Source organism: Aquarana catesbeiana, linkage group LG03, assembly GCF_042186555.1.
Source record: "Aquarana catesbeiana isolate 2022-GZ linkage group LG03, ASM4218655v1, whole genome shotgun sequence".
Lineage (NCBI taxonomy): Eukaryota > Metazoa > Chordata > Amphibia > Anura > Ranidae > Aquarana > Aquarana catesbeiana.
The window spans coordinates 77,375,836-77,403,682 of NC_133326.1; the positions used below are offsets into that span (position 1 = coordinate 77,375,836).

The 27,847-nt window shown below is 41.1% G+C and overlaps 1 protein-coding gene across 2 annotated transcripts in view; it reads right to left on the minus strand.

The window, feature by feature from the left end:
* Positions 1 to 27,847, minus strand: part of LOC141131445 (unconventional myosin-Vc-like) — a 206,199-nt gene that overhangs the window by 144,514 nt on the left and 33,838 nt on the right. For both annotated transcript variants that reach the window (XM_073618725.1, XM_073618724.1), the window contains exons 2-3: positions 16,247 to 16,357; positions 8,731 to 8,893 (exon numbers count right to left, since the gene is read on the minus strand). In XM_073618725.1, coding sequence (XP_073474826.1) covers positions 8,731 to 8,893; positions 16,247 to 16,357 — 274 coding nt within the window. The remainder of the gene's footprint in view (positions 1 to 8,730; positions 8,894 to 16,246; positions 16,358 to 27,847) is intronic.

Here is a 27,847-nt window from a genome sequence, read left to right on the forward strand (position 1 = left end):
TAACTTTCTACTGACACAGTTGGACTTGCCCAGAGATGGGCTTAAAAAAATAGTTTGCAGTCTGAGCCACAGGGAGGCTAGTCAACTAGAGGTGCTGCCACCTGTGTCATCCTGTCTGCCTGGTAAAAATAATATAAATTGTGCATTCTAATTGAACCAGTGGGAATCTGTTCATCTTGAAGTGTTGTGTGTCTATGCCAGTCTTTCCTTCTGATGACAACTTTCTATATCCAAGACTGCTACCAATGGTCTATAAATTTGTTCCATACTTGTAAAACTGCTGGCTGTGTTAGTGCCTCTTCCTGCTGCCAAGTCTTATACAATTTATATTCAATTTTATCTGGGGATCATAAAATAGTGCTCCAAACTCCAAATGATGCAGTTAAACTTGGGTGTGGTCCAGAGTCAAAGTAAAGAATAGACATCAAGTGAACAGCCCATCTTCATTCATCTACTGTATATATCGTTTGCCAGATTTCAAGCAAATTAGGTGATAATATAGTTACGGTAATTAAGTATGGAAGCTCCATCTCTGTTCCACTGTTTAGAAATAATTTACATCATCTGAAAGATCAATGTTCTCAGCTAAAGTCATGTTCCCAGATAATGAAGGGATATTTTCTGAAACAGGTTCAGCATAGTTAGCTTCCCTAATTCTCAGGAGATATTAAAATCAACTGCACCCCTAAAAAATATGAAAAAACACATTAATTTCACCTTCCGCATCAACTCCAATGCATTTAGACTAGACTAAATAGCGATATTTTGTCAAAATTTTGATGAAGCAAAAACCCTAAATTTCACGTTTCCATCCGACCGCCCAATAGAGAACAGCGGGGCTATGCAGAGCGGACAGAGACCTATCCTCCGCCTGCTTAGCAGGGAACAACGAGGGGATCCCTTGCTGAACAGGCAGATGTGCATTACGGAGTCCGCCCCATGTGAAAGGGGCCTTAGGATGTTAGTTTAATACAAGTTATGCTTTAAGTTTAAAATGAGATGTAACTTAGGCTAGGTTTACACTTGCATGGATCCTGCATGCCTTTCATTTGAATTGGTAGTCGTACTGTGAAAAAATGTGGGGAAAAAGTCCCCTTTTTTCAAAACGCGGCCACAAGGAACCACATGGTACTACAGCACCATGTGGTTTCACATACCGTAAAACGGAGCCACATTTTCCAATGTGTGGGGTACTATTAAGAATTAATGGAATCCCGCATGTCGCTAAAGAGCAGTGCATTTTGTCTACAGGTCAGGGAACGCATGTGATTAGCACGCATTCCCTGACCCGCATATGTGTAAACCTAGCCTAAGAATCCAGCTATGTGTTTTTGGTTTTGACCAGGAATCATGGCCTGGCTCCCAAAAATCATGCTTGGTCCTTGAAAGCTTTATTTAGGACACTTCTTATTATCTTCTCCATATGAATTAATCATTGTAACATGAGAAATACTGTAACTATTAATATCGCTACATCATTGTTCCTTCCAAAACATTATTTTCTATATTTTTTACTTGTGTTTCTAAGTAATATAAGTATCAGCCAAGTTCTCAGGGTTTAAAAAACTGCATTCATTTAACATATATTTATTTTCAATAGAAAGTACAAGCAGTGTCCCTTGAAGAAGGGAAATACAGTATGTCCAGTTTACCATATATTTAAACACCGCTAAAACCATTTAAACCACTAAGATGAATGGGATCCCACATTTCACTGTATTCTACTGTATATTATCAAGACGAATAGGCTTTCAGTTAGCAAGATTTGATGGCACTTCCTAAAGGATTGGGGTTAAGTGTTTTCAGTACTGTAATGTTTTCTTGTCCCAGTACTCTTGTCCCAGTAATTACTGAATGTATATTATCTGTACTGTACCTATATGAATGCCCTGAGCAGCACTATTTAACCAGCACTTGCCAAACCTGGACACCCACATGTGCCCATGACTGGTCTCTTTCACATGGCCACTTACATACAATCACTGGATTTTTGCGGCAAGAGTCAGCAGATTTTTTTGGCTGAAATGACCTGGTCATGTAAATAGCTGTTGCCGCTCAGCCTATTTAAACTAATAACAGGATGACAGTGGCCACCGCTGATCGCATGTAACAGCACAGAGAGCGGTTACCTATCAGTGCATTTTAAAAACAAGAGGTTGGCCAGTGGGCATTCATGTCCTCTACAGTGATTTCCTGCTTTTTAGAGCAGGGGTCTCCAATCTATGACTTTAGGGGGCCGGACTGTGATCAGTTGGAATAGAAAATGCCTTGGCATCAGTGGGAGTAAACAATGCCCCATCACTGGTATTAGTTAAAGGAAAAATGCCCCATTGGTGTCGGTGGAAAGAATAGTGCCTCGTATCAGTGGGAGAAATAGTGCCCTAAGGGCCCGATAAAAGTAAGCAGAGGACCACATCCAGTCCACGGGCCACAGTTTGGAGACTACTATCCTAGAGGGATCCTAGAGGTATGGTATATACATAGTTGCCTTGGTCCAAGCTGAACCAATGTGAAAATGTCATACCTGGAATTCTTCTTTAACTTACTTTTAGACTTCTTTAAAATGTATGTACAGCAATAACTGAACGAGAGAAAATGAACATCAAAATAATCAGCATGACTTTACACCTAATCAGGGAGCACTACTTTATTACATGGAAATATATTAGTTGTATATCTTCTTATATGCCTAATCATGTTATTTTACCTGCCCTGCCATTGCTCTAGTTTTGGCATTTTATATCATCTCCCTGCACTGTTTTATTAATTACGAAGGATTGAAAACAACACACCTGCAGAAAGAAACCTTATTTTAACCCAAAACTGTAACTAAATTGTTGACAAGAAAATAATCCTGCAGAATTAGATTACAAATACCGTAATTACGTCACCCAAAGAGAACCACAGTGTGAAAATTATAATGTTTGTTCAGGTGTATTGGTTTAGGAGTTCTGCAACTATTTATTTATTGAAGTTCAAGTGAGTTTTTTTGTTGCTTATACTGGAAATGTATATGAAAATTAGGACTGAATTAGGACTTAAAGTGCTTCTAAAGTTTAATTGTTTTTTTACCTTAATGCATTTTCTGCATTAGGCTAAAAAAACTCCCCACTAACTGTTTCCCCTATCCCCCTATAGAGGCTCTGTTCCCCTGACTATGCCTTTTCGGGAGAAACGCGTTCTGAAAAGACTGCCCCGTGACATCAACACTACACATGGCGATGTGGAAGGCGGATGTGTTGTTTCATGTTACGAACGCGATTTTGCCTCCTGTCATTTTAAGTGCATTTTTTATAAAGTCCAGCAATTGCTTTTAATACTGTAGAATGTATTCCTCTTTTCTTCACATATCTCTGCGGAGATTGTTAATTTAGAGATTGCTATGTGATCGTGACAGCAGGATATCTTCTAACTGCCAAGCAGACAGGCATATATCGATTTCTGTGGGAATCCATGTCTTCCGAGATTGCTGTGTGATCGTGTTAGCATGAATTTCTTTAGCTTCTAAGCAGCCAGGTGCCTATTGATCTCTATGTTGGGATCTTTCTTTCTGGTAAGAAGTATGTAGATATGGGTGGAGGTGTGCTGTATTTACCATTGTCTGTTGTGTGAACACTGCTGAGGACTTGAATTACCAGGCTGATCCTACTGCCCCGTACACACGAGCGGAAATTCCGCCAGCAAAAGTCCGATGTGCGCTTTTGATCCGAAATTCCAACCGTGTGTATGCTCCATCGGACTTTTGCTGGCAGAATTTCCACCAGCAAAAGATTGAGAGCAGGTTCTCTATTTTTCCATCGGAAAAAGTTCCTATCGGAAATTCCGTTCGTCTGTATGCAATTCCGATGCGCAAAAAACATGCATGCTCGGAAACAATTTGACGCATGCTCGGAAGCATTGAACTTCATTTTCTCGGCTCGTCGTAGTGTTGTACATCACCGCGTTCTTGACGGTCGAAAGTTCAGAGAACTTTTGTGTGACCGTGTGTATGCAAGCCAAGCTTTAGCGGAATTCCGTCTGAAAAACCATCCAAGATTTTTCCGACGGAAATTCCGCTCGTGTGTACGCGGCATAAGAAGCACTTTTCACCTGTGGGACTCTCACTTTTGTTACCTTATGTGCACATTATTTAATTTAATTATTTTATATTTATCTATGATTGATATATATTTAACAATTTCCCTGTTTTTGGTCATTATATTTTGATAGTTTAAAACTTTTTTCTTAAAAAGACAGCACACTGTGCTTTTATGTTATACATTTTTTGCATATCTTGTATTCAGATATTTCAGCAGGTGCAGCAATCTTATTCAGCAGGCACTACATGCACTACAACATCCTCTTTAAAATAACTATACGTATTGATTACTCCCGTAGGAGCCCTTGGAATTTTGCCCAGGTTCTTTCCCAGTGGATACCCTGCAGCCAGGCACACAATCTCAGCCACACTTTTCCACAATAATCAGTCTAGAGGTGTTGTTTTTGTTGTTTTTATTTTTGGAGAACTTGGATAGGGTTGAGGGAACTGAGTGAAGACAGAGAACTCCTATCTGTAAAGCTGAAGCAGAAGCCCCTGCATATAGCAAACTGTGGATTTGGCTTGTAGTAGAAGCAGTCAGTCAAAAGCACACAAGCTTATTTCTTTTGAGCAATAAGAGTATAGTCCCTTCACAAGCAATTAGATAAACTAAGCTCTTCAGGACATGAGACAATGTCTCCTTTGCAAACACACAGCTGACCTTCTAGCACAAAAGGGGAGGCAGCAGCCAAAAAGACTCTAAGATCGCTCAGCAGTCTGTACTCCCAAAATTTCCAGGAAACGCTATTTAACTCCTTTCAACTTCCAAGCGACACTTTCCTCCAGTGATACCAGACTAGCTTTAGCATCCAGACCCCCAAGTCCCCCCCTTGAGGCTTCACGAACAGCAAGCATATGGCAGCACTGCCCTGGAGGGCAGAAAGCCCTCCAGGCTGGACTGATCCTCTCCAGGAAAAACCCCAATCTCAGTGTGCTCACAGAATATATACAGTCTCCCAGCAGCCTTCATGTCCCTGCTCCCTGGGATTGGCCAGGGCTGTATAAATATTCATGCTGCTATTTGCATTGCTTCATACCTATCTTCTAGAGATTTCTCCAATCTTCTGGACAGCAGTGGAAACAATCAAACCCAGCAGAAGCTGAAACACTGAGCAGACCTAACTAGTCAAAGGCAGCAGCACTGAATACAGTGAGCAACTAAATTTACCTAGCACAGCAATTCCAGCCACAATAAATGCAGTTGTCAGGGCTGGGCTCAGCCCTTCCTTCTCAGAGCTCTGTGCTCAGCTGTCGGTTAATTGGCAAAGACTCTTCATTCCACAGTGACTCACCTGGTCTTCATTTCCTCCTCGTCAGCAGAGCTGTTGGTTATATAAACTTCCTGGATCAGATTGTCTGTGCCTTTGCCTTGGTCAACATATCCAGACTCTCTCTGCTGTGCTTTCCTGTGATAGACTTTTGCTTGGCTGACTTCCCTTCTGGTTCCTGATCATGTTTGGTGCACCTGACTACGCTGATCTCTGGACCCCTGTTTCTCTGGCTGGTTCTGACTACCCGTCCTGGTTACCGAACTCTGGCTATGTTTTGACCATGTTTGCTCTGTTTATACCATTTTACCATTTTATTAAATAGTGTGATTTTTACAGCACTTCTGTCTGAGTCTGATTAATGGTTCCTGACAGCAGTGGGAAAAGCTAAATTTACCTATCAAAACACAGCTCCACAGAACACAGTAAGCCAACACTAAATCTATCTATCTAATCCTAGCACCTATCTAGAAGGGTGCTACATATACATAGTGTGGGGGTTCATCTCAAATGTAGTGTCCTTCATGAACTCCAGTTCAACCATTAAGGAACATTTAGTGTTTTTTTGCCAACTTTTATTCAAAAGGAAAACAATAGAAAGGATGCTCTTGCAGGGGTATCAGCATACAGCATGAATGCTTCAGCTTCTTAGCTATTGAAATCCACTCTAACCTTCAGTTTAGCTCCACACAAACTGCAACTTTTCCTCACAGGCTATGGCCTGGTAATGTCACCTGTCTTTAACAACAGACAGGCTAGTATTTGGTCATACACTTCCTGTGTATCAGTGAACATGCTGCTTGCTCTCTGGCAGTACAATGATTTTCTTGGGAGGGTGGAGCCCTGAACTCTTGTCAGCTCCCATACCATAAGGCAAACATTCTCATCTAGGGTTCTGCAGAAGGATTGCTCCATTGGCTGCTAGGGGTTCCTTAGCTGCGGCTGATTGAGCTTCCACAGCTGACGGTGCCTGCATAGTTCCGTGTCCAATGCCACTTGCCAGAGCCAGCAGCATGACACCAATGTTTTTTTTAGCTGTCTGTGAGAGTAACATTCTGACCTTTATTCTAAGATGGGCATTCTTTCCACTGACCACCAATATAGGGGCATTATTCCCACTGACTGCCAATGAATACATTTTAACAGGGGTTCCCTGAGACCTGAAAAATATTACAAAGTTTATCCAGGGGTAAAAGATTGAGAAAGGCAGCCATAAGGCATGTGCACAGCTACTCAATCAAAAGGTGCTGGCCACCATCAATACGTGGACCCAGGGTTGGAGGTTTCATCCCACCTAATACTCTGCAAAGCCTGTGAGCTTCAGGATCCATACCAGGATTTGCTAACTCTGTAGAAAACTGCAAAGCCAGTTTTTTTCTGGTCAAAACAAGCATCCTGGCATAGCATCTGACCCTTATGACACCATGACATGGCTCTGTCTTGTCACAACAGACATAATGTCTAGGTAGTTGGAGCTCCAACAGAATTTACTATAAATAATATGTAATGGGCAAATTCATAAAGGTGTCCCTGTGCTTGCAAGGTTCATATTCCGACTGTGTACTATTTGTTTTCAAATATTTTTATAACATTTTTATACACATATAAAACCTTCCATATCATTTCAAAGACAAGTATACAAAACATCCAAAAAAGAAAAAAAAAAAACACAAAAACACAGAACTGGATCCATCTAAAGACCAGATTTTTCAAATTTCTCAGGAAAAAAGTAAAAATTAAAAATATTCCACCCTCTCACCCCAAGAAAGAAAGAAAAAAAAAAAAAAGGGAGAACCCCCTCCCCCCACCTCCCATTATTCCATACCCTGAAGAGCCTATCCCCTTACCTTCAATCTATTTACCCTTACCTAATTGTGTATTAGTGAATAATTCCCCCAGTTCCTTCCTATAATATTAATAGTTAATAATAATAGTTAATAATAAATACTGTTAGCAAATTTCTTATTGTATAAGTGAATCCGTGACCTTCCCCTACCCTTTTTATTTATTTATGAGGAGGAGAGAGACTCGTCTTTCTACCACCATTACCATCTCCCCTGCAAATCGTGCATTTTCTCCTATGTCAAAAAAATTAAAAGGGGGGGGGGGGGGGTAGGAGATGGGCCTCTAAATACCACCCTCGCATATAGCTCACATAGACCAGGGATTGTTTAAATTACAACCAACTCTTCCTAGTGCTAACAACTCTCATTTTGGAGTAATTTTGCGAGTGTATTACTTCTCCCATAAGTCTGATTTTATCTACCTCCCTAAGCCAATCCTTTATCATCGGTATTTTCTTTGACTTCCATTGTTTCGGGATTAATGCTTTCGCTGCATTCAATAAAAATGGGGTGACTGCTGCTCTATATTTCTTCCTTAAAGTCCCCTTCGCATGGAAAAAGCATTGCCAAGGGTCTAGCTCAATTTCACTCCCACTGATCTTCTTGATTAGATCTAATACTTCCACCCAATATAGCTGGATCAGGTGGCACTGCCACCAAATATGAGCATGGGTTCCAACCTCCCCCCATAGAGGCGATATATCAGGGTTCATCTTGTGCAATTTTAATGGGACATAATATCATTTAGTTAGTAGTTTATAGTTCATTTATTTTGTCCTTGTGTCCGTTGAAGTGGAGTGAACATAGTTTAGAACTTTATTTTTCATTATTTCAGGCAATGGCTGATTCAATTTTATTTCCCAACTCTCCAGGGGACACGTGGACCCATCGTCCAAAGGGGACATCAACATCTTATATATTCTATAGATCCCCTCTCTATTTATTCCCCCTTGGTCGACTAATCTTTCCAATGGGTTTAACTTACCCGAGCGGGAAATAATTATTACCTGTCAGGGGCATCAGGGGACTATTATGCTGCCATGATATACTTTTACGTAGCCTATCTCATATTCTCAATGTTTCTGTAGTGATTGGAGCCATTTTTCTAGAGAGACCTCTGTATTGCCTAGGGATCCAGATGATCTGGCCCAAGATAGCCTTACTCATATTTTCCTCCACCAACACTGTGTACTAGAGCAGCCCTACAGCCAAGTTCTCAGTGGTCAGGTGCAGTTTTCATTCTGTTGCAGTGCTGTGAGAGGAATTCATGAATTAAGTTGTGACCTGGAAGTAAGTCTACTGCCCAATCTGTGTCACTGCTCCTGTTATCATTGCTTTGCTGTGAGACAAAATTGTTAACTGTTCCCTATATCTCTAGGTGAGGCCATCATCATAAAACATACATCAGATTATTTGAATATGAATGATGGCAAGCTTTTGTGAACAGCCAACCCAACATACAGAGGAATGCAAGTTAATCATTTTCATCTTTTAAACCATGAAGAAAGCTTCAAGCAGCTGTGACACAATGTTTGCTTACCACTGTAGGTGTAGATAAGTTTGGACTCCATGAATCGCACTTTAAGGTTGTGGAGAACAGCTGGCTCATGCAAGTAACTGAGAGCGGTGAGGTCATTTTCTCCAACAAGAATGTCCGGATTTCTGAGAGGCGGCAGACTCTTCTCAATTACGTATTTAATGTCCTACAATAATAGCAGTAATCAATCTTATCCACATTCATTTATTCTGCCACTGTTCTACTACTTCTCAGAGAGATCTGTCCACAAAAATTGGTCACAAATGTAAATGTAAAAATGTATGGAAGCCCAAAATTCATTTTTCAGTATGTTTGGCATCGTGTTTCATTGTATACAATTTTCTTAAAGTATTAATAAAACCTTGCGTTTAAAAAAAACGTTCTCCTGTCATTTGCATTTAAACGTTGCCTAGCATCTGACCCCCAAAAGCACGCAACCGCCTGGCATTGCAGCCCAAGGTGCCAATATGCAGCCCGAAACCATATGGATGGATTATTTCCCAGCTTCTTCCCCAGAGAATGATTGTCAGCTGTATTCAGAGAGACCAGCTATAATTCAATGCTGACCAAGCATGACCAAGCATGAGCTGATGTAACTGGCACTGGGGTACTGGGGCACATAGTCCTGCTGCTGGCAGTTATGTATCTGATTGATAATGTTTACAGCGGGCACCCTCCCGGTCACTAGTTCAGGAAACGGTGGTGGGGGCAAGGAGGATGCAGCTTGTCAAGTTTCCAGGAGTAACTGACTAGAGGCAAATTTAAAAAAGAAAACGTACGGGTATATCTTCCCTGGCATCTTCCTATTCAAAAATAGGGGGGTTTAATACTACTTTAAGCAAATTATTTTTGGGAATCTGTTAAAAAGTTTCTTACCTAGAGATCCAGCCAGTTATAGTGCTTCCTGTTGCAGGGTGACAATGCTAAGCTACTACTTCGCAATTAGAAGCAGCATTGTCAACATACATGCATACATGTCCACTCCTCCTGTTGACCATTGGGCTGCCTATCTGAGAAACCTTATAGATAGCCCAATGGCTACCGGAAGAAGTGCACATGGTAGACTGATGATACTGTTTTTTTGCTTAATGGGTTAGGTCACCTTTAGTGACATTCCTCCCTCTCTCCCCACATGCAGTGCAGCATCCCAAGCACTTTACAATCAACTCTTCAGCATTTAGGGAAAAAAAATGTTCCTTTGTCATTCTATTCAGGCAAGACAGAGGGTAGCATCGCCTACACTGAGTTTTTTGTGGACAGGCCATGTATGGCCTACAAATATGAATTTACAAAGAAACACTTTTTTTTGCAGATTGGTGCTCTATTTTTTTTTTGGGGGGGGGGGGGGGGGTTGTTGACAGATTGACAGATAGTGCACGGGGAGTTGTATGGAACGTAAAGGTGAACTAGCACTAGATTTAAGGTTTACATACACTGATTAGATGTTCAGCATAGAGATTTCCTCATATAGACCACAGATACAAGGAACTGAGATATGTTTAAGAAAATAGAATAAAACACATACAGTGAGGAAAATATTTATTTGATTCCCTGCAGATTTTGTAAGTATGCCCACTTACAAACAAATGAAGGGTCTATAACTGTTATCATAGGTGTATTTTAAACGAAATACAAAATATCAACCAAAAAAATCCAAATTGAGCTACAGTTCAGTGAACAAAATTATTATTTGATCCCTTACCAACCAACAATAATTCTGGCTCCCACAGACTGGTATGTGCTACACAGATTAGTCCTGTGGTGCTCCTGGCTACAATCATTATGAGTGTAAAAGACATCTGTCCACAGAATCTCTTTCTTCCATTCAAACCCACCATCATGGGCAAGAGCAAAGAACTGTCAAAGGATGTCAGGGACAAAATTGTAGACCTGCAGATGGCTGGAATGGGCTACAAGACCATCAGCAAGAAGCTTGTGAGAAGGAGACAACTGTCGGAGCGATTATTTGCAAATGGAAGAAATACAAAATAACCATCATTCGCCCTTTGTCTGGAGCTCCATGCAAGATTTTGCCTCATGGGGTAGGGATGATCATGAGAAAAGTGAGGGATCAGCCCAGAACTACATGGGAGGAGCCTGTGAAGGATCTCAAGGCAGTTGGGACCACAGTCACCAAACAAACCATTGGTAAAACAAAACGCCACCATGGATTGAAATCCTGCAGCGGCTGCAAGGTCCCCCTCCTCAAGAAGGCACATGTACAGACCCGTCTGAAGTTTGCCAATGAACATCTAATTGATACAGAGAAGGATTGGGAGAAAGTGCTGTGGTCTGATGAGAATAAAATTGAGCTCTTTAGAATTATCTCGAAATGCCGCGTTTGGGGGAACAAAAATGCAGACTATGACCCTAAGAACACCATCCCTACAGCCAAGCACAGAGGTGGAAACATTATGCTTTGGGGCAGTTTCTCTGCTAAAGGTACAGGTCAACTTTGCTGCATTAGGGGGTCAATGGACGGGGCCATGGATTATAAAATCTTGGAGAAGAACCTTCTTCCCTCAGTAAAAACAATGAAGATGGGTCGTGGATGGGTCTTCCAGTATGACAATGATCCAAAACATACCGCCAAGGCAATGAAGGAGTAGCTAAAAAAGAAGCACATTAAGGTCATGGAGTGGCCCAGCCAGTCTCCAGACCTTAATCCTAAAGAAAATTTAGGGAGGGAGCTGAAATTTCAAGCAGCCAAGATTCCTTAAGGATTTAGAAAAGATCTGTAAAGAAGAGTGGACCAAAATCCCTCCTGAGATGTGTGCAAACCTGGTCACCAACTACAAGAAATGTCTTACCTCTGTTCTTGCCAACAAGGGTTTCTCCACCAAGTACTAAGTCATGGTTTGCTTGGGAATCAAATACTTATTTTACTCACTGAACTGCAACTCCATTTGTAACATTTGTATCATCTGTTTTTTTCTGGATTTTTGATTGCTACTCTGTCTCTATCATATAAAATACACCAATGATAAAACATTATAGGCCCTTCATTTGTAAATGGGCAAACTTACAAAATCTGCAGGGGATCAAATAAGTATTTTCCCCACTGTAACTACAATAATAGAGACCTGCCACTAATATTTGCTGCAGTATTTGATGCCCACTAAACAGTGATTCTAAACATTTTACTTTATGTATACCTTTATAACAGCAAATTCTTACTCCCCAGTGAGCATTAGTTGTTTGCCCTATTAGATTGACTACGATTCTGTCAGCACCCACTTCTAAAGAAAACATGACCTAAAGTGTATTTCCACTTCTTCAGCCAAATTGGGATCACACCTGCTTTATATATTTTGCCTGTTCCCATTACCATAGCATAACTAAAAAAAAATGCTAGTTACATCTTTAAGTGTTTTTTTCTTGCTTAGAAATCCTACCAAGCTATCCCTGCTTTGTAAAGATCAGCATGGGGCAGGGGAGTAATGTTTAAAACAATTATCCCTGTCTATACTGTGCTGGCAGCTCTTCATTATCAGTTGTAAACTAATAAAGAAGCTCACCAGCTGCATTGTTTGTTAATGAAGGAATAGTTTAGGGAGTTTGGCAACCAAGACATTGTGAGGCTGTCCAAAAATGCTTGCATTTGGCTGAGAGGCCTTCTCTTTAGAAACATTTGTTGGCTCGATTCACATAGGTGCGATGCGGGAATGCTGCAAATCCACAGTGGGTTCCCACGTCGCACATGACTTGCAAGGCAGTTCACATTGCCTTATGCGAACTGCTGTGGGTGTCAATACAAAGTTATTGACACCCCCAGATCAGTTCGCATATCGCAGTGCAAACTGTCAGTTGGGATATGAATCGGATTGCATGGGTGTGAACACCTATGCGATCCGATTTAGGTGTGGACCAAAAAAAAGGTCCTGCACGACTTCTGTCCGAATTCAATGCAAATTCAGCCATACAATCTGCATGGCTGAATTTGCATTGCACAGACATCCCGAATCACAAGCGAGGTCGTACAGCGCACTGGTGTGAACCGAGCCAAAAAGTAAGAACATTTTGAAAAAAAAACACATTTTTTAGGTATGCTGTGTGAATGATAATCACATAATAAACATATAATGGGGTTATTCTCAAATTTGACTGAAAAAGTAGAACTACACTTTAATCAGTTGTTTTTTAAAATATTTATTTTGTGCAAAAATGCTTAACTTTTTTTTAAAGCGGACCTCCTGGGTTAATTACATATACATCTTGTTTAACCTTCCAAAGAATCTGTAATTCTGTTAAGCCAATCTTGCAATTTACACATTTCTGCAATCCTACCCTTCCAGGTAGTTGACACACCTTACACCTGATTCAGCTTTGCAGCTTCCAGTTGCAAGCCTCTGCCTCCACATTGCTCATTGGAGAATGAATCTACAACATCAACACACATTGAGCAGAAAGCTAACCCAGGGAGCTGTAAAGGTGAACCAGGAGAGTGATCTTCCTGCTTGTGTGGTATGGCATATCCTGTGGAAGGCAAAATAATATTTATCTGCTGTATTTAGCTGGTTGCCGGGAGTTCCACTTTAAACTTTTCTGTGCCATACATCTGCATTACGAGTCATATACTGTACATCAGTTCACAGTCATGAAGTATTTCGCTCATTCCTGGGATTGTGAATGTTTCCTGCATGGATACCATTCAGTACATCCTTTGGATAAATGCTGAGAATAAAGCATCTAGTGGGATGTGTGGTGTATCTATGTTAATGGGAAATGTAGACATGAAGATCAGCATCATTTGACTTTGACTTCCATAACAAATTTAGGTACAGTGCCTTGAAAAAATATTCATACCCCTTTTCCACATTTTGTCATGTTACAACCAAAAACATAAATGTATTTTATTGGGATTTTATGTGATAGACCAACACAAAGTGGTGTCAATATTTTGTAGAACCTCCTTTCACTGCAATTACAGCTGCAAGTCTTTTTGGGTATGTCTCTACCAGCTTTGCACATCTAGTGAGTGACATTTTTGCCCATTCTTCTTTGCAAAATAGCTCAAGCTCTGTCAGATTGGATAGAGAGCGTCTGTGAACAGCAATTTTCAAGTCAAGTCAGATTCTCAGTCAGATTTAGGTCTGGACTTTGACTGGGCCATTTCAACACATGAATATGCTTTGATCGAAACCATTCCATTGTATCTCCGGCTGTATTTAGGGTCATTGTGCTGCTGGACGGTGAACCTCCGCCCCAGTCTCAAGTCTTTTGCAGACAGGTTTTCTTCTAGGATTGCCTTATTTTTGACTCAATCCATCTTCCCACCAACTCTGACCAGCTTCCCTGTCCCTGCTAAAGAAAAGCATCCCCACAACATGATGCTGCCACCACCATGCTTCATGGTGGGGATGGTGTGTTCAGGGTGATGTGCAGTGTTAGTTTTCCGCCACACATAACATTTTATTTTTAGGCCAAAAAGTTCAATTTTGATCTCATCTGACCAGAGCACCTTCTTCCACGTGTTTGCTGTGTCCCCACATGGCTTTTCGTAAACTATAAAAACGGGAATTCTTATAGATTTCTTTCAGCAACGGCTTTCTTCTTGCCACTCTTCCATTAGGCCAGATTTGTGGAGTGCATGACTAATAGTTGTCCTGTGGACAAATTCTCCCACCTGAGCTGTGGATCTCTGCAGCTCCTCCAGAGTTACCATGATACCTCTTGGCTGCTTCTCTGATTAATGGTCTCCTTGCCTGGCCTGTCAGTTTAGGTGGACGGCCATGTCTTGGTAGGTTTGCAGTTGTGCCATACTCTTTCCATTTTCGGATAATGGATTGAACAGTGCTCCATGAGATGTCCAAAGCTTGGGATATTTTTTTATAATCTAACCCTGCTTTAAACGTTATCCCTGACCTGTTTGGTGTGTTCCTTAGCCTTCATGATGCTGTTTGTTCACTAAGGTTCTCTAACAAACCTTTGAGGGCTTCACAGAACAGCTGTATTTATACTGAGATTAAATTACACAAAGGTGGGCTCTATTTAATAATTTGATGACTTCTGAAGGCAGTTGGTTTCACTAGATTTTAGTTAGGGGTATCAGAATAAAGGGGGCTGAATACAAATGCACGTCACACTTTTCACATATTTGTTTGTAAAAAAAAAAAGAAAAACAATTCTCATTTTCCTTCCATTTCACAATTATGTGCCACTTTGTGTTGGTCTATAACATAAAATCCCAATAAAATACATTTACGTTTTTGGTTGTACCATGACAAAATGTGGAAAATTTCAAGGGGTATGAATACTTTTTCAAGGCACTGTATATCTAAAGAGACTAATTTAGTTCTTACACATATCAGAGGAACTCCTAGAGCTATACAGACCTCTGCTGACATTGACATTTTGATTGTTATCCTGTCTCGCTGTTTAATCATCTAACCTACTGTATACTGATAAATCTGCCATTCTCAACTAGGGTTCCTCCAAAGGTTGATAGGGGTTCCTTGAGCTGTGGCTGATTGACCTCCTATCTTAAGGTGTCTGCATAGTTATGGGGTCAACGCAACTTGTTAGAGCCAGTTGCATTAAGCCAACAATCTTTTAAGCCATCCGTAGGGATTGCATTTTGACTACCACTGCAAGGGCTGCCTTATTCCGTATGATGACCACAAATGTAAGGGGCATTTTTTTTTTACTGACCACCAATGAATTGGTTTTAGTAAAAGGTTCCTCGAGACCTGAAAATGATTTCAAGGGTTCCTCTGGGGTAAAAAGGTTGAGAAAAACCATCTTAAGTAAGAATCCTAAGGAAAATGGGTGGACCCACATATGTGCAATGATAATAGAATACACATTAAAAAGATCTAATAGCTCAAGATGACAAAATGTTACAGTAGATGTTATAGATTGTTATAGGGCAGCTTGTATCCTCCTTTATTCCCCGCAATCAGAACATTACCAAGGTCCTGGAGTCCTCTCTTGCTCCACTGTAGTCCACCATCCAAATCACAGGCTGGACACCGAAGACCTTCAACTCTAGCCAAGGTTTATTACAAAGACAGCAAGCTGCTCACTCCCACCCAAAACCATGACCCCAACATGTTTTATCATCAGCATGGCCTAATCATGGGGATCAATGTTAGTCAACCAGCATTTACTGATTGGATATGAACATGCTAGAAAATCTATTCCTCCAGTAAGTGGTCATCCCTTGTTCTTGTTTGAAATGCACGTATAACAGCAAGATTGAGGAAAAGAAGTCATGTTGGATTTGGCAGCATGCCACTATTGATGGAGACAGATATCTAATTTCCTGTCATCACCGATGAGTGATCGGGCAAAGTAAATAGGTGTCTCCCATTATGAGGAAAGGGAGATACCAATATAACTGAGACATTAATCGCCCCTTTATAAAAAATATGTGAAAGGCAATGGTGACTCTATCTATTGTATTATAATTAGTCATAACATGGCCACCATTGAGAAGCAACAGATCCAACTTCTACTAAAATATATTCACTTATACCTAAAAATGTACTAACAATGCCCCATCCCCCATCTTCCTTACAGAGCCATCTTCTAAGCGTAGGTGAAGCACAGTGTCCCCGATCTTCAGGTCTTTTGTGATTTCAGCAGATTTCCAAACTTCATCTGCATCAGGGATCCAAACCCGATTATACTGGAAGAAAAGGGGAAAAAAAAAATCGTTTTTTTTAACTATACAATGCGACACGACTACATTCAGACAATAATTCTGCACCATGTGCCCCAACAATAATACAAACCCAGTCATTTTATACTTTCTGCCAGCACATAGTTTTTTTCTTAAAGTGGAACTTCACTCTCCCAATCAACATTGATTATTTGTAATCCTTATGCTGCTAGCATTAGTAAATAGATAGGAAAGTTTATCATATTTACTTGTTATAAAGTTTTTTTTTTACATTTTTTTCAGTTACTGCTATATCTTATGTCATATATCCCAGGAGTCTTCAGGGCAGGAGGAGAGGTTTTCTCAGCTAAGCACACTCACCTGCATGGATGCTTGAGCTAAGGGCAGATGGATTGCTACATGGATCATCTGCCCTTACTCACGATGGCCATGGCCAGAAATGCTAGGAGGGTGTTTTTCTGGTTCAATACATTTTTATTGCAGAAATCGTATTAAAACATACAACAATGTCAAAGGCACCTAGACTGCCCTCGCAGGGGCTAGAACTGGCGCATAAGAGACAAAAAAGACATAACATTAACAGAGGAGGGAGGCCTCCTGTCGAAACGGTAGGGGGGTATTTTTCAAGGTGGTTTCTCAACAAAATAAATCATAGAGACCTGAGTGGATGAGGGAGTTTGCTTTGAGTATTAAAAATGAATTACATAGCGTTTTTGACACAGATAAAGTGTAGTTCCACTTTACGTACAGTCAGGTCCATAAATTTTGGGACATCACCACAATTCTAATCTTTTGGGCTCTATACAACACCGCAATGGATTTGAAATTAAACAAACAAGATGTACTTTAACTGCAGACTTTCAGCTTTAATTTGAGGGTATTTACATCCAAATCAGGTGAATGGTGTAGGAATTACAACAGTTTGTATATGTGCCTCCCACTTTTTAAGGGACCAAAAGTAATGGGACAGATTAACAATCATCCATCAAACTTTCACTTTTTAATACTTGGTTAAAAATCCTTTGCAGTTAATTACAGCCTGAAGTCTGGAACGCATAGACATCACCAGACGCTGGGTTTCATCCCTGGTGAAGCTTTGCAAGGCCTCTACTGCAACTGTCTTCAGTTCCTGCTTGCTCTTGGGGCATTTTCCCTTCAGTTTTGTCTTCAGCAAGTGAAATGCATGCTCAATCGGATTCAGGTCAGGTGATTGCCTTGGCCATTGCATAACATTCCACTTCTTTCCCTTAAAAAACTCTTTGGTTGCTTTCACAGTATGCTTCGGGTCATGGTCCATCTGCACTGTGAAGCGCCGTCCAATGAGTTCTGAAGCATTTTGCTGAATATGAGCAGATAATATTGTCCGAAACACTTCAGAATTCATCCTGCTGCTTTTGTCACCAGTCACATCATCAATAAATACAAGAGAACCAGTTCATCTGGCAGCCATACATGCCCACGCCATGACACTGCCACCACCATGCTTCACTGATGAGGTGGTATGCTTTGGATCATGAGCAGTTCCTTTCCTTCTCCATACTCTTCTCTTTGGCAAACTCTAATCACTCTGGTACAAGTTGATCTTGGTCTCATCTGTCCATAGTATGTTGTTCCAGAACTGTGAAGGCTTTTTTAGATGTTTGGCAAACTCTAATCTGGCCTTCCTGTTTTTGAGGCTCACCAATGGTTTTCATCTTGTGTTGAACCCTCTGTATTCACTCTGGTGAGGTCTTCTCTTGATTGTTGACTTTGACACACATACACCTACCTCCTGGAGAGTGTTCTTGATCTGGCCAACTGTTGTGAAGGGTGTTTTCTTCACCAGGGAAAGAATTCTTCGGTCATCCACCACAGTTGTTTTCCGTGGTCTTCCGGGTCTTTTGGTGTTACTGAGCTCACCGGTGCGTTCTTTCTTTTTAAGGATGTTCCAAACAGTTGATTTGGCCACACCTAATGTTTTTGCTATCTCTCTGATGGGTTTGTTTTGTTTTTTCAGACTAATGATGGCTTGCTTCACTGATAGTGACAGCTCTTTGGATCTCATATTGAGAGTTGACAGCAACAGATTCCAAATGCAAATAGCACACTTGAAATGAACTCTGGACCTTTTATCTGTTCCTTGTAAATGGGATAATGAGGGAATAACACACACCTGGCCATGGAACAGCTGAGCAGCCAATTGTCCAATTACTTTTGGTCCCTTAAAAAGTGGTAGGCACATATACAAACTGTTGTAATTCCTACACCGTTCATCTGTCATGTCTTGTTTGTTTCATTTCAAATCCATTGTGGTGGTGTATAGAGCCAAAAAGATTAGAATTGTGTCGATGTCCCAATATTTATGGACCTGACTGTATGTACAGTATGTATACTGTGGCACTGTGCTTAATACGTTTCAAGCAATAAGAAACCCCAAAACAAACATTTATTATATTGCATGTTACCAATTCTTAGATGTGACGGCTGCATTAATTTCCCCTTCTATTTTCCTTGTCAAAAGAAGTTTATTGAGTATACAATGTTATAAAGATACATAAAGTAAGTTTACAAGGATCTATAAAGTAAGCTCATTGTTTTACAGTAGGGTTTATATAGGTAAATATCATGAAATTTCAAATATTAAACATTGGGTTCACGTAAACCTAAATTAAAGATATATATAATTTCCTTAGTTACTTTTGTATGTATTTAAATTATTTATACCTACTATACATATTGTTTACAAGTAGAGTGTATATAGGTCAAATAAATTCTGATAATGAGCTTTAATCGTAAGGTGGAGAAAAGGAAAGAGAAAGAAGAAAAAGGGTTGAAAGGTAGAGGTATGGTCCACAAGGTTGTCCCGCTCGTCAGTTTATTATTCTTTTTAGTTCTCTTTGAAGCCTTAGAATGGGTGTCTCTGTAAGTCATTTAATCTGTTACCATGGCAACAGGACAGAGTCATTGAAGTTTGACAGGAACTGTTGTTTTATCCAAGGATGCCAAAGTTTTTCAAATTTTGGAATTTGATTTTGATCGATGGCTACCATCTTAGCATGGGACATTGTATTATTCATTCTGTGAATTGTTTCTGCTAGTACCAATGTAGGAGATTTCCATGCCTTGGCCACTGTTTGTTTTGCAGCCGTTATTAGTTGGATCATAAGTTTGAATTGAGAGAGTGTTAACCATTCTGGTTTTAGATTAAGCAAAGTTAAATATGGATCTGGTTGTATTATTTTTTTAAATATTTTAGATGCAATCACGAAGACTTCCTTCCAGAAGGTTTGGATTACTGGGCACGTTCTCCCCTTCTATTTTCATCTGTTGATCCAGCCAGCAAGTCTGTTTTTCACAGCACAAACTCTTATTTATACATGCAAAACTTTTATCCCAAAAGGAAAAAATATTTGCTGTAACTGGTCATAAAGTGTGAGCTGGAGTTTGGCTTCAATTTGTTAGTGTACTTAAATCTGCTAATACATTATACACTCCCCCCCTCCCCCCTAGACTAACGATGCTGCTGTCTGCTATGCCTCCTGTTCTCACTCCTCCAGAGTTGTGTCTCCCTAATACAGGAGGTGTGTTACTTGCCAGATCACCACATCTAATGATTGGTAAGCTGCGATATACTACATTTTCGGTTTTGGGTTTAATATCGCTTTAATTATGTATATACTGCATATATATACGGTATATATAAAAAGCACACATCAACACACTCACAGATAAAAGAGTATATATTGAAAATACAAGATTTAACACTTTGATTTGTGATCTTGAGATGCTAAATTTGGAGCTCACTGTATATATTTTTTAACTTAGAAGTCATTTTTTTAAGCACTATTATCTTTTAATTGTTTTGCTGTATTTTAGTATAAATCCTCTCTCTTTTTAAGTATGGATTAGCTTGAGGAAGGGTCAAAAATTTGTCAGGTTTTTATTACCTTGTTGGGGATATCTCTCTCCACTTTCTAAGGTCTCTTTTACACGGGCAGCCTTGGGACAGTAAAAACAGGGGGTTAAGCTAAAGTTTTACTGCCCCCACCCCCCCCACCCCCCGATCACCCACATAGTCTTAAAGTCTGAAAGTCTGAAATTAGACAGATGAGGCCTTTCACATGCCGTGGCTAACACCTACTGTCAAATTGGCCATTTAAATCAATGGAGCTGTGCCCTGAGCCAAACACTTGATTTGCTGTTGTGGCAAATTAGTCACACGTTGTGAAGTGACAATGCTTGGCATTTAAAGGCAACAGGGTCAATGTGTTGCCAGCTTACTATAGGAGTTTGGGAGCTCACTGGGCTTAAAACAAGCTCTGAGATAACCACAAAGGACACCCCCCCCCCCCCCACCATCACCGACCCTCCATAGGCTTCTGCTGCTGTCAAACTCCTTTGAGACGGGAGCAGGGGCGTGGCTTACTGGTGCTGTGTGTGTCTATAGATGCACACAGCCTGTCTCAGCAGCACATCCGCACAGGTGCTGAGGGGGCACTCGGAGTAAGGAGTGAACAGCACTGGTGGGGGGATTCCAGAAGAGGAGGTAAGGGATCACTTTGTGCAATATCATTGCACAGAGCGGGTAAGTATAACATCTTTTTATTTTAAACCAAATAAAAAAATATTCTTTACAATAATTTTAATCTTTGCTCAGGCAAGTTGCCCAGTGCTCACATTTTCTTTCTGACACGCCAGTTTATGGGTGGGTCTTCACATACAATGTCCACTGGTCCTGAGTTGTATGATGACATCACAATGAGATACTGGCCAGAGTGCCTTAGGGAAGAGGCTTTGGGGGACTGGTCATAGAGTGTGGAGGAAGCATGCCAGAGCAAGGAATGAGGTATTACACCTTACCCCTCTAACCCTAACAGGCATTTAACCCTTGCCGTGTGGGGGCACTACAAGGGTACTTTCTATCTGGTGCCCAGAGTGGGGCTTTAAAGTGGAATTACAAGCAACCTATCTACTCCTAAAACTGTCCCCACCTCCCTCCTAACACCTATTCTGTCTAACCTGTGTAAGAAAGATGTATTTGCTTACCTATTTTCAGGCCGCTCCTGTTCGGTCATGTGATCGGATGGGTCAGCCAGCGGCCAATGCAGTGGAGAGGAGGGAGTGTCGACAACGGATGGGCAATTGAAGCCTATGGGTAACTTCACCCGCTCAGGCATTACCAGACGTTGTCGAAGTGCTCTCCTCCAGGGATTGCTTTTCAGAGGGCAGTAGGCTTACCGCCTGTCTGAAAGAGCCCTATCAGTGTATGGCCAGCTTTAAAGACAGTTGAAAAGATAATTGGTGCCAAGTGCCGTTGACCCTGGAACTATGCAGGCACCATCAAACAGAGATCAGCCACAGCTCATTGAACCCCCCTAGCAACCTAGAGAAACCTATAATAAATGGAGAGTATAGCCTCATGTGAAGATTGTAACTCAAAAATAGCAAAGTACCATCATCCAAGTTGATATCTAGACAAGGGGGACGAGGGTGGGAAAAATAGGGCAGTTGCTGAAGCTGACCATATATCTATTCCCAGGCTCAAAAGTTGTGATGGATTGTCTCAGTACTAATAACAAATAATGTAGATAATATTAAAATTATTTAATACATATAAAAAATTCTTGGAAGAAATTATATTTCAAGAAACAAATACTTAGGGTTCCCCCAAACAAAGTATCTGTTGATGAAGTCAATCTCGAATTTGACTTTTCCTCTACTAGTTTCGCTGTGTTATTACTGCTTCTTCAGGAGTAATAATCTATAAAATAGATATGAGAGTAAGGCACAAGTCAAATGCATTACATTCAAAAAATGATAGACGATTGTAATTCAGCAAATAGTATATAAAAGGTAATAATCAAGTTGCTCACCAGGCTGGACAATGGCTATATGTGAGGTCAAAAACCATTGTATTGTCTGTATTGATTGCAAAACAATCCAGTTTATATTATATTTTCTTCGTATCATTATTACATTTCTATTTAGACTCATATCCGCACATCCCTTGTCCGCCGCGGGGGGAACTTTCAGTTCGGGTTTTTGGCCTCACATATAGCCATTGTCTAGCCTAGTGAGCAACTTGATTATTACCCATTATATAGTGTTTTCTGAATGACAATTGTCTACCATTTCTGAATGTAATGCATTTGACTTATGCCTTACTCAAATATCTATTTTATAGATTATTCCTCCTGAAGAATCGGCCAGTAATATCACAGCGAACATAGTAGAGGAAAAGTCAAATTTGAGATTTACTTCATCAACAGATACTTTGTTTGGGGGAACCCTACGTATTTGTTTCTCGAAATATAATTTCTTCCAAGAATTGCTGTTTTATGTACAATGTATGTCTTTTTTATATGTAATAAATAAATTTTATATTATCTACATTGTTTGTTATTAGTACCGAGACAATCCATCACAATTTTTGAGCCTGGGAATAGATATACATGTATATGGTCAGCTTCAGCAACTGCCCTATTTTTCCCACCCTCGTCCCCTTTCTCTAACCTAGAGGAACCAATGGCTGCTCTATACAAACTACTTTTATACATCTGTCAATAAAGTTAGTTATTTGTTAACCATAATTTGCTACTGTGGAAATTGCCCGGTTCCATAATGATTTATAGTGATCCAGAAAATCAATACCAAGTTCCAGGAACTTTCTTAGCATCAGCAAAGGGGCCAGGATAAGTGTGAGTGGGATTAAAGTGGTAGTAAAATCCATTTTGTGATTATTATTTTTTTATATAAATCAGGAGTGCTTTATTGAACAAAAAAGACAATACAGCATAGGTAGTCACATAAAGAGTACAATGCCATATCTGATTAGCAGTCGAATACACGGCTACAAAACTCAACCCTACAATGCCATGATGCATACTGTAATCCTCTTACATAAACAGAAACAATAATGCAACAAATAAAATATAAAATCCGTCACATGTATTGTACATGAGAGACTGAATAATAGCAGGTAAACAGTCAGTCTATTTGTCTAACAACAATGAGAAAGACAGAGATAGTCAACAGCGTTCAACTTGAGGTCCAAGAAGACCAAACTTTCTCATACTTCCAGGAAGAACCCTAAATGGTATATGTAAGTCTATACATAGGTAAAGCAGCATCTACCATCTCTTCCCAGGACACTGCAGGGGAGTGGAGGTCCACTTAAAGTGGAACATCAGTCATTTTTTTCATCTTTCCATCTATTACATTTTCTGCCCTTGTCGTTTTAACTTTGGATAGTAAAACATTTTTATTCTGCCCGTAAATACCTTATACAGCCCACTTCCTGTTTGTTGTCTGGTAAAAAGCCTAGGCTTATGACATCATGCACAGCTCTCTCTCTCAATCTCATGAGAGTTTGCCAGGGAGGGGGGGGGGGGGGGGGGGATGAGTCATAAGAGGGCAAATGAGAGCTGCAGAGCTGGAGGTGTGCCTCTGTGTAAATCCAGGAAGTGAACAGGCAGCAGCTTCAGCTGCCCACAGTTAAAATGGATGCAGCCAGACTAAGTGGAGGGAGATTTCTGCAGCATATTTGGTGAATACAGAATCACAGTATATATAGACGTAGCACCCTGATGTTTAGGCAGGGTTGCTCCTAAATTTACCTGCCAGGTATAGTTGCCTTGGCCAATTGCTAGGGATCAATTGATTTCACCCTAAGTCTGGAATCGCTGCACTTCTCTCTTCTGTCACTGGGTGGTCGGGTACCTGGTGACATTAGATAAGATAAGGGTGATGCAAGGATGGATTAGAAGTATATGGGGTGTCTCAGCCAATGGGCAGGGTTTTTCTTGGCCCCTTAGCCTGCTGGGAGAACCTATTTATTACGGTGGAATCAGGTGATCAGGGTTTTGTGCCACCTGGATGGCTGTCTGGATGGACGTGTGTTGTGCTGCCCGGGCTGCTAGGCCAGAGTTTGGGCCTATCCTGGGTACATCTGGCTGCTACGCTGTCTGAGGGCCTATCTAGAAGCAAGAGAGCAATGTAGGGTTGGGATTGCGGATTGCAGTCCAACCAGGAGTGACAGGTCTGCCGGCCGGAGAACCTGACATGGTCAGAGGTAGAGGAGACACTGTCGCCACTAATGGACCATCCACCTTGTTACCAGGGACCACTGTGAGTAGCTGAAGCAAGTACTGGAGCAGTCTTCTCACCAACCATGGATGGTGAAGAATCATGAAACTTTGGCAGGTGCCAAGCCAGGGACCCAGCCAGTGGGGTGACGCTTGAGGAGTATCTGGAGTGCCAAGCCAGGGACCCAGCAGGAAAGCGGGGGTGAAGCTTGAGGAAGATACTAAAGTAAAAAGATTAGAAGATTAGAAGAGCTCATGGGATTCAGTGGCAGTGAATCAGCAAGTTTGGTGAGAGAGACTGGGAGCTCAGTGGGCTGAGAAGCTACAAAAAGTGATTGTATAACAGTAAAGAAGTTTGTTACAATTTGTGTTAGAAACTTTTCTAAGACTGTTGCCATAGGAGATAGCGCTCCTACACATGCAAATGTGGTGTCTTGCTGGATGCCTTTCCCTGCATGGCTGTCTACCTGTAGAAGTCTCGGAGTCTGCCAATTAACATTGCAACTACCTAAGGGTGTCCTGGCCCTAAACCCTCTCCCACAAGTCTGTTCAAGAGAAAATAAATCTCTTTGCATTCAAGAAGTGTCTGGCGCCCATGAATCTACCTTACATAACACCCACTATGCCTTGCAACCCACTGTATACAGAAGGATGTCAGCTGTTCCTGGCTCTGGAGGTTCTCATTAGACTAAGCCTCGGTTCACACCAGAGGCGGCACGACTTGCAGGTCGCCTTACCGAGGCGACCTGCACACGACTGCCCGGGCGACTTGCAAAACGACTTCTGTATAGAAGTCTATGCAAGTCACCCCAAGTCGCCCCCGAAGTCGTACAGGAACCTTTTTCTAAGTCGGAGCGACTTGCGTCGCTCCCCTTAGAACGGTTCCATAGCACAGAACGGGAGGCGACTTGTCAGGCGACTAGGTCGCCTGACAAGTCGTCCCTGTGTGAACCGAGCCTAAAGGAGGCCTGAGACCTTGCTACATAAAATAATATGCAGAGTGGTTGGAGGGAAGCTTCAGAATGGCAAAGATGTTTTTATTACAAATTATGTGAGCAGACTGCAGTTCCTCTTTAAGAAGGATTTCCTATAAGATTTACCTGTAGGTAAAATTAATATCTCCTAAACGTGCACTGTTTAGGAGATATTTACCCTGGATGCAGCCAGTGACTTTACCAGCGCATGTGCTCTGAAGGTATGGCATGCTATACCGGACCTTCAGAGCTTCACGCTGGAGCTGAGGGCTCCCGCGAGCATGTGCAGGAGTGACAGTGCGGCTCTGGCCATACATACAGGCAGAGCCGGTGAACCGGGAAGGAAGAATGGGGGAAGATGTAAGCCCTCTTAGTGGAGACAGCTATGCATACCAGCACATTATACAATTTCCTTACAGGTGTTCATTTTTTTTTTTCAAAAGTAAAACTAAAGGCATTTTTTTATAATTTTGCATAGAGTATGGGAGGGATATAACCCCTGTAAGTTTTTTTTTTTTTTTTGCCATCTGTGACCACTGGGGAGATTTCCATTCATATCCTGTCCCATGATAGCGTGGGAATCACCAAAGTGTGGGAATCTCTGGCTGATATCAGGGTCACCAGAACTAGTGCCCCCATTGGAAGATTTCTCTTCTATTGCTGTTCTGGTGACAACCTAAAATTTGGGATTTTATTTTACTTTCATGACAAATAGAGAGAGGGTGCATCTCCCTAACGGGGGCACAGACAGCAATAAAAACCTGACAGCTGTTTTAATCCCTCTCCTCTCCATCCAAAACTAAAAAAAACTAAAAAAAAAAAAAAAAAAAAAAGAAAGAAAAATTTTCCATGTATTATAATTTTATCATTATATTGCACGATATACAATAACGTAGCAGAAAACCATAAAATATGTGAAAATTTACTAAACGCAATGGACTACATACAGGGGTCTCAAACTGGTGGCCCTCCAGCTGTTGCGAAACTACAAGTCCCATGAGGCATTGCAAGGCTGACAGTTACAAGCATGACTCCCACAGGCAGAGGCATGATGGGACTTGTAGTTTTGCAACAGCTAGAGGGCCGCCAGTTTGAGACCCCTGGACTACAAGGACTACGCAACAAGTTTATGATATGCTCAGAAAATTGCAGCCATCCAACAACTCAGCAAGGTTTTGTAAATCATAATGAAGTGGGATCATAGGAAAATGCATGTAGGAGGCAAGTTAGTGACTTGTTAGCTCTCTTTGGAGATCCTGACGCCTCCATTGGTAAATGGTACATTTCGTGTGAATATTACTTCTTGAAAAAGCCCAGCCTAACAAGTCAACACTAAGCTGTTTACTCAATCAGGGGCATTATGTTACACCCTATTCTAAGACACCCTCCCTTAGGTAACAGAAAATATGCAGAGTACGTTAGGAGCCGTTTAGTGTTCAGGATATAAAATCACGCTCACTGCCACAAGCAGATGACATCATTGGTATCAATACACCTAGCCGGGAAAGAATTCTGTATGCATGTGGGAAGTGCTGTATGCAGGTTTAAGAGTAATAAAACAAGTATCTCAAGAGCAACCACTGGAAGACTTAGAACATTTTATATATATATATATTTTTTTATAATCAGTTTTTAATTGAAAAGTTTGTATGCAAAAGTATACATAAAGAACATTGCGGTAGAAAATAAAAAAACAAAAAGGAAAAGATTGTCTTCAACGGAGATATCATGGGTTACACATCATAAATTCCCTATATCATATAGCATAGACCAAATAAGTTGTAAATAATCACATATCTGATACACAACTTCCTAGTATAGCATTAGTGAAGTGCGATAGTTATAGGAGCAGTGGAGGTAAAAATCGTACCACACTCCACTGTAGAATATAACTGGGAAATAAAGGGAACCTGTAGTAAATCTCTTTGTCTAGGAGACAGCAGTGGTGGCCCCCCTATCCATGCGTTCCGCCCCCTAATCTACATGCTGGGCGCCGGACGCATAGATTTCAATTAGGTTTTTTTTTTTTAAGCATGTGATTAGAGCCTGAGGCTTTAATAGGCTTAAAAAAAGTGTGGGCTCAGGGCGCAGAGCACTGCGCCCCGAGCCCACCCAGTTGTGTGACAATAGCGAATGAATATTCGCTATTGTCACACTGATTCTCCTTCTGGCCAATCAGGAAGTGGGTCCCGTTTCCTGGTTGGCCGAAAGGAGAAGTGATCCTGTTGGCCTAGGAAGAGGAGGGAGGAGATGCATGGCCACTGTGAGGAGACGTAGGAGAAGCCAGCACCAGGAGGGAAGCGCTGCCCGCACCATAGATGGGGTAAGTGTGGGGCCGACCGACCGACCCACGGGGGGGTGGGGGCATTGTTTGCTACCTCCCAGAAAAAAAAAAAAAAAAACACCAGCCGCCACTTGAAGACAGTAGAAAAGACAAGAACCAGGAAAGGAAGAAATGA